The sequence below is a fragment of the Alternaria metachromatica genome, assembly GCF_023757995.1.
Source record: "Alternaria metachromatica strain BMP 0045 chromosome Unknown scaffold_9, whole genome shotgun sequence".
NCBI lineage: Eukaryota > Fungi > Ascomycota > Dothideomycetes > Pleosporales > Pleosporaceae > Alternaria > Alternaria metachromatica.
Window position 1 is genome coordinate 200,966 of NW_026055500.1, and position 13,127 is coordinate 214,092.

Below are 13,127 nucleotides of genomic sequence, written 5' to 3' on the forward strand. Positions count from 1 at the left end.
CCACCGAAGTAGCAGTGGATCAGAGCACAGCTTCGATCATCGTTCATCCATACATGGCGGTGGCAGGGTCAGGCGCAAACGCAAACGCACTCGCAAAGTACTGGGTTGGTTATGAAAGTACATGGCACTCTTCTGTTATTCAATGTTGTTTGGCGCTTGGCTGGCGTTTAGGGGGAGGTTCTCTGTTCACTTTCGTTACGCATAGCGACGGGGATGGCATAGCATAGCATGGCGAAGAGTGAGCGTGCGAGCGAGAACCTTCTTTCTTGTACAATACTCGCATTTACGTCTCCTTTCGAATACCTATGCGAATTGATACGTTCAATATGACTTTCTACATATCGTTGCCGTGATATTTGTACAAGTGGCGCCTCCTTGCTTGTTCACTGATGAAAGAACCACACGTGATCAAGCCCTACGGCACGTATCCTCAAGTATCCACAGATTCATCACATGAAGCAAAGTTTACATTCAACTACCTATCCCGCCCTCATTTCTTACTCGGATTCGGACTAACCGTTCCCTCTGGAAACTTGCGAAAGATGTCCGCGATATGATCAATCGGCGCCGCCAACATGCCCATCGGGCCCTCGAAATACGGGTTCTCGCCCGCACTAGGATGGCTCCTCGACGGCACAAACATCTTTGTGCGAGCAAAGTTCTTGGCCAAGGACTCTGAGTTTCCGCGGTTTTCCGCAGAAGATAAGGCGGCTTCGAGGGCGGGTAGGTCGGAGCCTTCTTCTTCGGCAATGTGCACTTTGAGGAGGGACCAGATTTGTTTTAGCTTGGGGATGTAGGATGATGATGCGGGATCCATGTTTTGGAATTCTTTGAGGAGGATTTTCACCTGTGCATATGTTGTTAGTAGTGGCGGGGTGTGGATTGGCATGGAAAGAGTGGTATGTACCTCATGATGCTGTTTCCGGTCTAACTCCGCATGCGCCTTTCCCTTTGCGCCCATGTACTTCTCCATGGCTGGGTAGACGAGGAGTTCTTCGGCGACAGAGTGCCGGGCTAGCTCCCAGGTGAATTGGTTGCCGTAGCGGGTTGCATGGTCGATGTCGTCGGGGTTGTTGATGATCTCTTTGTAGTAGGTCTCTAGCTTGCGGTGGTCCTTGGTGATGGCTTCTGAGATGGTCGAATTGAGGGCTACCTGTGTGCGAAGGTAAGCTGGTCTGGCAGCGATGCGGAGTGTCTGCGGCCTGAAAGCTGCTCGGGTAAGTGGTGATGCGATGGCACGAGGAGCGAACATTGTGATGGTGTGAGATGATTATTGAGGATTGAGTAGTGAGGATTGAATAGAAGGTGTATCAAATCCATTCTCGAGGTATGTCGCGAGCTTTTGTCTCACATGGCTATCAACGCGATGAGACGTCATTTCTTCGCCAGAGGTGCGTTCCTGCACTGTCCAGCTGCTCTCTGCCCAGGTGTTTGCGCTTTGGACATGCGCGCGCAACTTGTCGGTGATGTCGCACAGTGTATTGGATGACGATTACCTGCTGCATGATTGGACTGGAAGCAGTGCCCACATGCCGTGTGTTTGGTACCGATAATTGTTGCAAGGTGGAGTAGTGTTCCGCGGAGCGACGTCTTGATGATGCAGGATGCAGCGGATCGGAAACGTCACATTGCCACCATGCCGAAACATGCGAAAGTCTAGAATTCCCATGCCCTTTTTACCCACTGCGCTCCACAGCATCCGCGGACTGCAACTGCCACGGCGAATGAGCGATTAAGTGTTAGTCTTATCTTTCCAAAAAGGTATTGCCCACTAAAAGCGGTCCTGGTTAAACAAATATTGACAGCATCTAATCCACACAGGTTGTCGATACCTGCTGCACTAAGCCTCGAAGCACCAATCCAGCTGTCAACTGTCCCTGCACGTGAAGTCGTGGCATCTTACCCCTCTCCTCTACGCGTCAGAGACGCATCAACGTGACAAAATAGAAAATACCCGTGTCACCCGTTGCCCATGTATGCAGCAATGGCGTGCCCTCCAAGTTGGCCCTCTTAAACTCGCACCCGCTGTTGCTTCTTCATGGAGATTCCCACATCTTTACCAGGCAAATTGACCGCAGCCATGTCGACCGGTGCAAACGCTTCCCAAAATGACCCCATGCAACACCCCCTCGAGGCCATCTCTCAGGGTATCCAAAGCGCTACTGGAGAGAAACGTGCGCCAAGGCAGAGCCACATGGGCTCAGCTAACGAGGGTCCTGCGGATATCGCTGCGAAGATAACGGGTGCAGTTCAAGGCGGAAAGCGTGAGGATGATGGCCCTTACTTTACCTCCAACGAAGGTATCCCGTGGATTGACCCGTAAGTTCGCGAGTACCCGCACACCTCAAGAACACTGTCGTTAACGTCTCATAGCGCACACAGCAAGACTATCGGTGGAATCCCCGTGGCCAGCGATGTCTTCCTCTTCCAGAAGCAGCAGACGTTCAACCGTTCCAAGAACCTTGAGCGTATGGTGCACCCTTGCGGTTCCGGCGCGTTTGGATATTTTGAGTGCACCAAGAAGGTTGACGCTCTTACGGTACGTCTGTCTTGATCATCTCACAACTGCCAAACCTGACTTCTCCTAGAAAGCCAACTTCCTCTCCAGTGTAGGCGAAAAGACTCCCATCTTCATCCGCTTCTCGACGGTTACGGTCGGTCGCGAATACCCCGATGAAGCCCGCAACCCCCGTGGCTTCGCCATCAAGTTCTACACCATGGAGGGCAACTACGACATCGTTGGCCTCAACTTCCCTATCTTCTTCTGCCGCGACCCTATTCAAGGCCCAGACGTGATCCGTTCGCAAGCTCGTAACCCAAGGAACTTCCTTCCTGATTACGATGCCATTTTCGATCTGTTGGCAAACACACCCGAGAGCAACCATGCCGGTCTCATGTTCTTCAGTGACCACGGCACTCCCGTTGGCTGGCGCTTCAACCACGGCTACGGTTGCCACACATTCAAGTGGGTCAACGCTGAGGGCAAGTTCGTATACATCAAGTACCACTTCATTGCCAAGCACGGCCAGAAGCAGTTCACCCAGCAAGAAGCGACACAGATGTGCGGTGAAGACCCAGACTACTCCAAGCGCGATCTGTGGGAGACCATTGAGAAGGGTGAGGAGATCGAATGGACCGCCATGGTGCAAGTCATGGAGCCTGAGGATGCGGATCCCGAGAAGCTTGGCTTCGATCCCTTCGATGTCACCAAGGTCTGGCCGCGCAAGCAGTTCCCCATGCAGGAATTTGGCCGTCTTGTGCTGAACAAGAACCCTGAGAACTACCACCGCGACGTTGAGCAAGCTGCCTTCTCACCCGGCAGCATGGTCCCCGGTATCGAGGACTCGCCCGATCCATTGCTCCAATTCCGCATGTTCTTCTACCGCGACGCCCAGTACCACCGCATTGGTAAGTTTTGCCTGTAAGCAGTGCATGTGAGACGTATACTGACTTCCTGCAGGCGTAAATCTTCACCAGATCCCCGTCAACTGCCCCTTCATGTCAAAGTCCTTCGCGCCTCTCCAGTTCGATGGTCAGATGCGTGTCGATGCCAACCACGCAGGAAACAAGCAATACAACCCCAACAGCTTCGCGCACAAGTTCCGTCCTGATGTTGCTGAGGCGCCGTACCAGGTCTCAGACAATGTTATGAGCCGCAAGAGCCACTACTGGCATGAGGCGAAGAAGAACGAGTACGACCAAGCCAAGGAGCTGTGGAGCAGGGTTATGTCGCCCGAGAGGAGGCAACACACCATCACCAACACCTTCAACATGCTCAAGTTTGTCAAGTATGCTGACATTCAGGTAAGTCTTTGCCTGCATCTTTCCATAGTACCACGCATACTGACGCCCGAATAGAAGAAGTACCTCGCACAAGTGTACAACATTGGTCCGGACTATGCCCAAGGCATCTACGACCTCCTTGCGAGCTCTGAATCGAAGCCGGAATTCCCCTTCTCAGAAGTCGAGAAGCTGTCTGAGTCGGCACATGTCTGGTTCAAGGAGGAGAAGTTCAGGCCTTCAAATGGTACGAGGCTGACTGGATATGCCCCAAGTGGGCCAGTCTACAACTGAGGTTTTGATTGATATTGGATATGAATGCTTGCGGAGATACCTAGCGCTGTAGTAACCTATTGGCAAGAATGAATCGTGAATTGCGAGAGCCACACGTGTTCGTACCAATTTGCTCCGATGTTGGCGAGACAGGGTCCGTTTATTCGGGCATGAGCACGTCCTCTGGACACCATTGCTGCAGGGTACCTTCCCCAAAAGCAAAGTCATTCTCAATCTGCGTGAAAAGATATTGATCCGCTTCGTCCAGCGTCCATGACCAGGGCTTAGGGCTGGTGGCGGCTGACGCAGGACCTTCCATATCATGTTGGGTGTTACGAATTGCGATGCTATCGATACTTTGTTGCTGCGACGGCAGTTGCGCAGTAGTGCCGACCGAAGTCGACTGGCCAACATTCCTCGCGCCGCCTCCGTCATCCGCTTCCATAGCCAGCCTCGAGGCTGTTTCTCTGTCGAGATATTGGAAAAATAGCTGTAACACCCAGTTGGTTACTTCCCACGTCTTCTGAAGTTCTTGCAAGCCCAGTAGGCAAAGCTTGGCTCGATGCTCAGCGAGTGTGCGATTGATGCCGTTCGAGCGCCGGAAGTTAACAACATGTATACATAGTGTGTTGAAGAGGTTTGTGATGACGTGCATCTGAGCGTGCCCAATGTTGCCGTCCGGTAGCATATCCTCGACTATACGCGAGTTGCGCGCTGCTGCCTGTAGCGCTACATTACCGTCCGCGGATGTGTTGTTGTTCTCGTCTACAACGAAGCTGGTGCGGTGGAGTAGAATGAGTAGATTGTTGTACGCGAGATGAAGCATGCTGGCTTGGAAGTTGGGCGGGTCGCCAGCATCGCTATGCAGCTGCATAATACTTGGAAGGTCTTGCCTCCATTTGTAAAGCTCGTTGCGGAGTTTGACTCTCTCCTCGGGCGCGAGCTCCCGTCCCGGCAGATAACCGGCATCCACTACTCTGCCAAGGAAGACCGCCAGCTGCACCATACTTATCGTGTACACAATGTACCTATGGCGGTCCTCGAGAGGAGTGGACGGCGAAAAAGCAGAGGTGAAATCCGCGGAAGACAACGGCTCAATATCGCAATCTTTGTCGCGTATGCGGCACGGTAACCCCAGAGCTGATGCGCATTGTCGCTCGCGCACATAGATAGCCCACCAAAGCCTCCTCTTGACCCTCGCACGTCCCTCATCAGTATCGCCCCCGGAACGATGTAGTGCTCTTGTTTGCGAGAGACTAATAGCTGTGCCTAGCCAATGTCGCGCGTCCTTCTCCAATAGCGCACCGGCTCGCCAAAAGCTCATCAGAAACAGAGCTTGTATGACTTTGACCTTGTCAGTCTCGTACGTAGAATCGTATAGGTCTTTTGCCCTGATGTAAAAGAACCATTTCGCTCGATGACGGTTTCCCCACCCAAGAGCCTTGAGGGTAGACTCTTCGCAGTGAATAACGCCAATGAACATCATAGCTTGTAAAGACAAGGCGGAGAACGTAAAGTCTTGGTACGAGGCCCAGAAGTCTTCTTCGTCTATGATTGCAAAGTGTGGATGGAACCACTTGAAGTACGCCTGAAGGAGCTCGAGTCGGACCTCGGCGGGAGGAAACGAAAAGGCTCCCTCTGCTTGTAGGATCTTCTTGCGCGCAAGACGTCTTTCAGATTCCCACTCTGGAACGAACGATTCTGCTCTTGCAGCGCTTGGAACGGCATGACGAAAACAGGACTGTCGGCGATGAGCTGCCGCTTCTGATGGCTCGCCAGCCTCGCTTGTCGTCACATAGCGCAAAGAGCTGCTTTCACCAAGGAAAACGGCATCATCTTGGTGGACAGATCCTGTTGTAGGTGGGTTACTCTGCTGTTCTGCCGACACTGCCGGAGTGTGAAGTTGGTATTGGCTTCCGGAAGCGGGCGTGTGGTTGACGGGGCTGTGGAAGTTCGACGATAGCGACGCGAGGACATGTGACGCTGCCACCTCATCCTCGTGTCGCTGTGGGCTCAGCGCCGATGTACTTGGTGGGCTATCCGGGATTAGTACCTATTCTAGAGCGCTCCAAGTGTGCTCAACTCACGTTTTGCTGCGCGCTTCCGCCTCGGCCCGCGGCTTCCTGATGTGCTTTCCGCGTTTCGATTCACGCGTCTCGCAGTCGACGTTGCCGGCTGCGCAGTTGCTACAAGGGTGTCGATCCGTGACATCACATTTGACGCGTCGCGCGTTGCAGGTCACACACGCCAACTTTGCGCGTTTCCGTGGTGGTTCGGACATGTTGCCGAAGCTCGAAGTCTGCTTTGTCTGGAAGACGCCGAAGTCGGTTACCAAAATTGTCCGTGAAGGGTGACGTTATCGATATCGGCTATCCTTCGGCATCTTCCTCCACCTTTTTAGTTGTCGACCATCACTTTGTCCATCTCGCATCATCAGATTCATTGTGAGCAGTTTCTAGGTGCTCCAGGGTGATAGGAAAATAGCTGTATCATGACATCCGTGGCCCGCCGCCTGTTCTCTACAACTCCCTCCTACCGCCAAGCCTCCGCAGCGGAAGCATGTAGTGAACTCCTCACACGATTCCAAAGAGGGCCCGTCTCGATCCGTAAACAAGTTCTTGATGCAAATCAACTTCAGTTGCTCTCCATAACACTCAACCGTACACCCTCCTCTTTCAACCCGCCACCAACCGGTACGCCGATTCCACCCGGCTACCACCTAGTCTACTTCACTCCCTCAATCGTTGAGGCCGAATTGGGACTTGATGGCACAGATCGCACTGTAAACCCATTGAGTCCATTTAGTAGACGAATGTGGGCTGGAGGCGAGTTGACGTGGGCGCAAGACAGGAACGCATTGCTGAGAGTGGGTCAAGAGGTCAAAGAGACGACGAAACTGCTGAGTGCTGAGCCCAAAACCTTGAAGAATGGAGGAGAAATGCTTCTCGTGGGTGTCGAGAAGACATTCTCAAACGATCACGGTATCGCGTTGACGGACCGCCGAAATTGGGTGTTTCAACGTGAGCTTTTACCTGAGAATCCAATGAAGGCACCGCCAAAGCCAGAAGAGAAAGTACTGCCGACTGGGAGGCATCAAAGAGACTTCTGCCAAACGCCTACTTCGTTATTTCGCTTCTCAGCGCTGACATTCAATGCGCACAAGATACACTATCTGCCTGAGTGGTGTCGAGAGGTTGAGGGCCACAGGAATGCTGTTGTACATGGGCCGCTCAATCTCATCAACATGCTGGACTTTTGGCGGGATACGAGTAAGAATAGAGATACAGAGGCAGTGCCCAAGTCGATAGCATATCGTGCTATGAGCCCGCTATACGTCGATGAGCCGTATCGAATATTACTGGAGCAAGATCCAACCGGGGGATGGAGAGCAGAGGTATGGGATAGCTTTGGAAAGCAGAGTATGAAGAGCACTATCGTGGAATAGATGCATTCTTTTATAGGATTGGCATTAAGGGTATAAGCTAAGTGACAGTCCGAACTATGATCCGGCCTAAGTAAGAGCCCAAACACTCATCCCAACGTGGAACCGTAAAGTCATTACTTCAGCATCGTACAGTCTTACACTCCTCCAAAACGGCTTGGCTAAGCCCACTTGCCCAGAACACTCATGAGAATCAGACCGCAAATGAGCGCGAACAAGGCACTGATGGTCCTGGCAGCACCCGCGTTGAGCAACTTTCCGTGCATCCAGTCTCTCGCCAACATCTCCACAAGTCCAACCCATGTCAAGATACCAGCAGAAAGTGCATCGAGTGTTCCAATGGCGATTATGGTGCTAGGGTCGTTGCCGTTGAAGTGGTCTAGCGTTCCGATACCGATGGCCATGCCGATAGGTGTAATGAGCGCAAACGTACCACACATAAGGAGCTTCTGTGCCGTACCAGCAACAGCCTTGGGGAGTTCGGCGATGCAAGTTCCAAGAGCGATACCTTCGAACATTTGATGGAAGAGGATAACAATGAAGAGGGTGATGAAGAATCCATCGCTTGCGACGACAAGCGTGATACCGATGAGGATGGAGTGGAAGATGATACCCGCCTCTAGGTTCATTACGTTGATCTTCTCTTCCATGGGGGTAGCCTCGCGCATCGGACCATGGGCGTGGGCAATGCCATGACTGCGGTTGAAGTCATGGGTGGGTTCTGCTGAAGGAGAACTGTTTCCGGATTTGTCTCCACTAGCTGCCACCTCGGTGCTGGGAGCAGTGTGTTTTCCCTGGCGCCACTGGACAAAGCGCGCACCGAGGTAGTCGACCAGGAAGGACAGCATCAAACCAGCCATGAAGATGGCAGCGGTGGTGGCTTCGTACTCCAGAACACCCAGACATTGGTTTGCGAACATGAGCTGGGCGTGAGTGAAGAGATGGACGAATGCAGTGGAGATGACGATACCGGTTCCAAACTGCTTGAGGACGACGAAGACGATGTTGTTGGCGCCAACGAGGTTGAACTTCCGGGTCAATACGGGGGTAAATACACCAAGTCCACTAGTAAAGAGAATGACGAAGAGCAGACCGACTCGTAGGGGGATGTTGTAGTCGCGCTGGGGAGCATCGCAGTTGACTTCGGATGCGCTTCCACCAACGCAGTGCTCAACACCGGCGTGGTCGTGGCAATGTCCCTTGCTTCCTGCTGGCTCACTTTCAGCAGCTGGCTCTTCGCCCGTGTGCGAGGAGCCTTCTGTCGATTCTTCAGCCTCGGTCATGAGCAGGACATCTTCGCCGGCATCGTCGACACAGTATCTTCTCCAGTCAGCATCTCGTCAAACATTGTGATGGGTGGTGCCTACGTGTCGGTTTGGTGCTTGTGACATTGCGTGTACTCCGCTTGGAACTCTTCTGTCGCAGTGGGCCCGACTACCTGGAACTCATCTGAGCCAAACATGCAGTAGCTGTTGCAAGTTAGCGCCGAACTCTACCAGCCAAAGTTGACAACGGGAAGACATACAGAACAGTCTCATGGGGATGGCATGATGACACAGCCGTGATGGAGGGGGTTCCGGTAGTGAAGACGGTGGTAGTCGCGCCAGCTTGAGTGACAGTGACGGTGGGTGTTTGCGCAGCGACAGAGCCCGCAAGCAGTAGGACTGCAGCAGAGAGGGTAGAGCGCATGGCTGAATGAATGTTCAGGGTCTACCGGATATGTTTAACGAGCGAACCGACGGGTGTAAAGCTGTTCAAGGTGATACCAGCTCAGGCCCTTGATATATCGACTTCGTTCAAGCTTTTCGTCGTGTCAGCGGAGTGGAACGCATGTACCGTGATGGGGCAAGGCAGCCCCCCACAAGGATCCCGCGAAGAATTCTTCGGTATCCATTTGTCTCTGGGCTTGCCGTTGCTTCACACTGAGCGCCACGGGCGGTCTTGGCATTGAGTACCCTGTTGGATGGTTTACCTTGGCATAAGTCTTGTCTCGGAGCAAACGTCGAATCAGAGGCTACACAAATGCTTTTAGGTAGGCGGCTTCGCTACAGATGCAGTAGGTGGGTGGGATAGCGCGATAGTTTAGGTGGCGGAGGTCTTGGCGAGGTATGTTGGGGAGGCATCGTAGTAGCCGTGACCTCCACGGCTAGGAGGCTCTTCGGCGCATAGCACTAACACCAGGTCTGACAACTCCAACATTCCGATGAATCTACAAGCGTTGAGGTTAGTATCATTTTTCGTCGTTCAACCTTCAGAGCTTGCAATATGGCAGTCATCTGAATGTTTCCAGTAAGAATTGTTGAAGCTGCCTAAGAGTTGTACAGGGAAACAGGTTACATAACTGCCAGCCCCGTTGGAGAACAGTGACTCGATAATCATCGTACTTCTACCTTGCTTCACTCTCAACATGACATATCGCGTGGGAGGCCGCTTCGGAACATAGCGACCACCCACATAAATATCTTCGGCCTTCCCGAACGCAGGTAATCCTCCCGACAACATGTTCCTGGGTGGGAGAATTTCTCGCCATTGGGCGCCCATCATGGTACTTACATACCCATAAATCCACCTTCTGAGTGGAAAACATGTCGCCCAGGCCCCCATGCACCTCCATGCCAAGCTCCACCATTCGAATTGTACGTCAGGCCAAGGTATAGATCAGCCTCCAGATCCGTGTAGTGTAGCATTTGCATCTCCGGAAAGGTGATAGACCGGCAGTATACCGGTTGATGTACCTGCGGCTGCAGCCATGAGGCGTTTTTTCTTCACGTCTCGGCGGTCGAGGTTGCGGGGACGTCGGTACATGAGCACCGAGAGGAACAGTCCTCAGTGGTGAGATGTCATTCTGGTAGAATATAAAGAGGCCTGCAGCTCGTCTGCAAGTATCTCCATCAAGCATCCGGCAACCAGCTTCTCGGGACACTCACTGAACTCCGGTTCGCATATCAACTCCCAAGACCTCTTCAAAGTCTCTCAGATCAATCTCACAATGGCTGCTCGTGCCTCTGCTCTCATGCTCCTTGGAGCCTCCGTCGCCATGGCCGGACCTCTTGCCCCTCGCCAGGCAACTGTCACCGTCACCCACACCGCCGAGGCTGCTCCTGCTGCCACAGCTTGGGATGCCGGTGCTGTTCACCAGTTCCCCATCCACGCTTCTTGCAACGCTACCCAGCGTAGCATGATCCAGAAGGGTCTTGATGAGACAATGACCATCGTCAGCCATGCCCGCGACCACATCCTCCGTTTCGGCAACAACTCCGAGGTCTACACCAAGTACTTCGGCGAAGCTCCCACTGGTGAGCCCCTTGGTTGGTTCACCAAGATTGCCGACGGCGACAAGTCTGGCATCCTCTTCCGCTGCGACAACATTGACGGCAACTGCGACCAGGAGGGTTGGGCCGGTCACTGGCGCGGCTCCAACGCGACTTCCGAGACTGTCATCTGCGACTTGTCCTACGAGATCCGCAGGCCTCTTTCCACCATGTGCATGCTCGGATACGACGTCGCCAACGGTGCTACCAACACCTTCTGGGCTTCTGACCTTCTGCACCGTCTGCTCCACCTTCCCCCCGTTGGTGAGGGTGTCGTCGAGCACTACAACGACGAGGAAGAGGAGAAGTACCCCGGAACCATCGCTCTTGCCAAGAACAACGCTACCTACGCCGCGAGGAACAGCGACACTCTCCAGTACTTTGCTCTTGAGGCTTACGCTCACGACATCGTCGTTCCCGGTGTTGGCTGCCCCGGTACTTACACCGCTCTCGAGGAAGAGTCTTCCGCTGTTGCCACCAGCACTGCTTCCGCCACTGCCTCTGCATCTGCTGCTCCTGCCTCTGCCTCTGCCGCCGCCACCTCTGCCGCTGCTGCCCCCGCTGAGGCCTGCGAGCCTCACGACGACCACTGGCACTGCCCTCCCGGCGTCCCTGAGCCTACCTCTCCTCCTGCTTAAGCGTTTACGACATGATAGCCGTACATATGGCTACGAATAATGGACTTACTTGACTTTGTCAGCGAGCTCCTACATGATTCACAGAAGATCACGATAGATTAATGATAATCCAATTTTCTCACGATAGTAATCGGCATGTGCTTGTGATGTATGCGATGAGGTTATTGAACCTACCATGCCGTGCGACTCCAATGCTTCCCGATAGGCCTGGTTTGATGTGAGCAGTGCATCCGATGCGATTCGGTTTCACGCAATTGACCGCTACCTGGGTACCAACCGCTACTTAACATCGGCTCGCGCTGCGATAGTTATTTTTGACACCAACAAAAGACGCATTGTCTGAGTAAGGAAAATGTGGCGACCGACGGTACTCACAGCAAGTTCTTGCGAAGTTGCTTGACTCAAGTAGTAGGCGTGTCGACGCATGGGGCCGCTTCCCTGAACTTGTGGGTTTAGGCCGCCAGCGAGGCTGACCGGCCAGCGGCCCCAATGGCTATGAGGCAGCCTGGCAACCTGTCCTTGGGTTTGAAATTTGCGGCTGAGTTCAGTGCGACAGAGCTTGTATCAGTTGGTGTTTCTGAACATTGAGAAGAGAAGAATGGCGGTGTTTATGAGATGTCGGTAAAAAGCCGCAGAGCCGCAGAGCCGCGCAGGATGCGGGCACCCGCAGACACCCCGCTTAAACTGCCTAGGTGGGCCTCTGCAAAACCATTCAGCGCGTAATTCATCTTTGGAAACACATGGCGCACGGTGATATGGACTATGGGGGTACTTGTGAGAGCGTCCGGTGAGAGCGTGGTGTTCGAGTTCTACCTAGGAGGCAAATGATGACACGCCGCACCGCCACTCCTCCACGCTTCTCGTGCCGCAACGTAAGCATACCAGACCTACGCCTCACGCTCCTTACATTACAGCAACCCCAACTCCTCTCCACCACTTAAAAAGGATCGTGATGCCGGTTTCCAAGCGTGTGCCACGTTCCACGTCTGTTGCACTGCCCTACGCGCCGGGGCATGGTTGGTCCAGAGCGGCGTGATTGTAGCCCCCAATCCATAATCCTGTAGCCGCCGAAGGCACCTCTTGCATGGTTTCATAGCCAGGCTGGTGCGGCGATCATGCAGCCTTCACGACTGCGCCGCAATATTTGCTCCGACATGTACTGCATATGCCCGAAACTTGTACTCTGGGACAGAGTACTAACTTCCACATCCTCTCACGTTCTGCGTGTGTGCGAAACGTCAAGTGACTCCCTCAACCATGGCGACACCCACACCATATCCCACATCGAAACATTTCAACCTAACGACCACTCAAGAGGAGAGTGCAATCGAAACGGACTTGGCCCTTCCTGGCATCAAGCGTGGTATTGCCATTGGAGTAGCGTGTTCCGTATCCATCGTCGTTATCGCCATTCTTGCTTTCTTTGCGATCAGACGAAGGAACCGTGTGCTGGCTCGGAGAGCACAGCTCCAGACCACAAAGAGAGAGTCGATGGATGCCGAAGCAGGACCGCAGGAGAAAGCTTGGTATTCTACGTCCGCGGCGTCACCACCGCTGCCAACACCACCACCGCCGCCTGTCGAAGCCGATGCTCGGATTATCTACGAACTGGATGCAGGCCAGATGCCAGAACTGCACGGCGATACCGCTGCGCAAGAAGTGGAGGGAGATGGCATAGTTGAC

The 13,127-nt window shown here is 53.5% G+C and overlaps 6 protein-coding genes across 6 annotated transcripts; 3 read left to right on the forward strand and 3 right to left on the reverse strand.

Annotated features, from left to right (window-relative positions):
- Window positions 1–490: 490 nt before the first annotated feature.
- Window positions 491–1,252, reverse strand: J4E83_004885 (uncharacterized protein; the record flags this gene model as incomplete). The annotated part of the gene is made up of 2 exons (XM_049331809.1): window positions 491–847; window positions 908–1,252. The coding sequence occupies 2 exons, from the start codon at window positions 1,250–1,252 to the stop codon at window positions 491–493; spliced, it is 702 nt and encodes a 233-aa protein (XP_049188904.1).
- Window positions 1,253–2,038: 786 nt separating this feature from the next.
- Window positions 2,039–4,074, forward strand: J4E83_004886 (uncharacterized protein; the record flags this gene model as incomplete). Its single annotated transcript, XM_049331810.1, has 5 exons — window positions 2,039–2,319; window positions 2,374–2,539; window positions 2,589–3,408; window positions 3,461–3,804; window positions 3,859–4,074. 5 exons carry the CDS (start codon window positions 2,039–2,041, stop codon window positions 4,072–4,074), a joined length of 1,827 nt encoding a protein of 608 aa, XP_049188905.1.
- Window positions 4,075–4,213: 139 nt separating this feature from the next.
- Window positions 4,214–6,334, reverse strand: J4E83_004887 (uncharacterized protein; the record flags this gene model as incomplete). Its single annotated transcript, XM_049331811.1, has 2 exons — window positions 4,214–6,089; window positions 6,141–6,334. 2 exons carry the CDS (start codon window positions 6,332–6,334, stop codon window positions 4,214–4,216), a joined length of 2,070 nt encoding a protein of 689 aa, XP_049188906.1.
- Window positions 6,335–6,544: 210 nt separating this feature from the next.
- J4E83_004888 (uncharacterized protein) lies at window positions 6,545–7,498 on the forward strand (the record flags this gene model as incomplete). Its single annotated transcript, XM_049331812.1, has 1 exon — window positions 6,545–7,498. The coding sequence occupies one exon, from the start codon at window positions 6,545–6,547 to the stop codon at window positions 7,496–7,498; it is 954 nt and encodes a 317-aa protein (XP_049188907.1).
- A 158-nt stretch (window positions 7,499–7,656) lies between these two features.
- On the reverse strand, window positions 7,657–9,184 carry J4E83_004889 (uncharacterized protein; the record flags this gene model as incomplete). The annotated part of the gene is made up of 3 exons (XM_049331813.1): window positions 7,657–8,815; window positions 8,863–8,964; window positions 9,021–9,184. The coding sequence occupies 3 exons, from the start codon at window positions 9,182–9,184 to the stop codon at window positions 7,657–7,659; spliced, it is 1,425 nt and encodes a 474-aa protein (XP_049188908.1).
- Window positions 9,185–10,484: 1,300 nt separating this feature from the next.
- Window positions 10,485–11,444, forward strand: J4E83_004890 (uncharacterized protein; the record flags this gene model as incomplete). The annotated part of the gene is made up of 1 exon (XM_049331814.1): window positions 10,485–11,444. One exon carries the CDS (start codon window positions 10,485–10,487, stop codon window positions 11,442–11,444), a length of 960 nt encoding a protein of 319 aa, XP_049188909.1.
- Window positions 11,445–13,127: the final 1,683 nt, after the last annotated feature.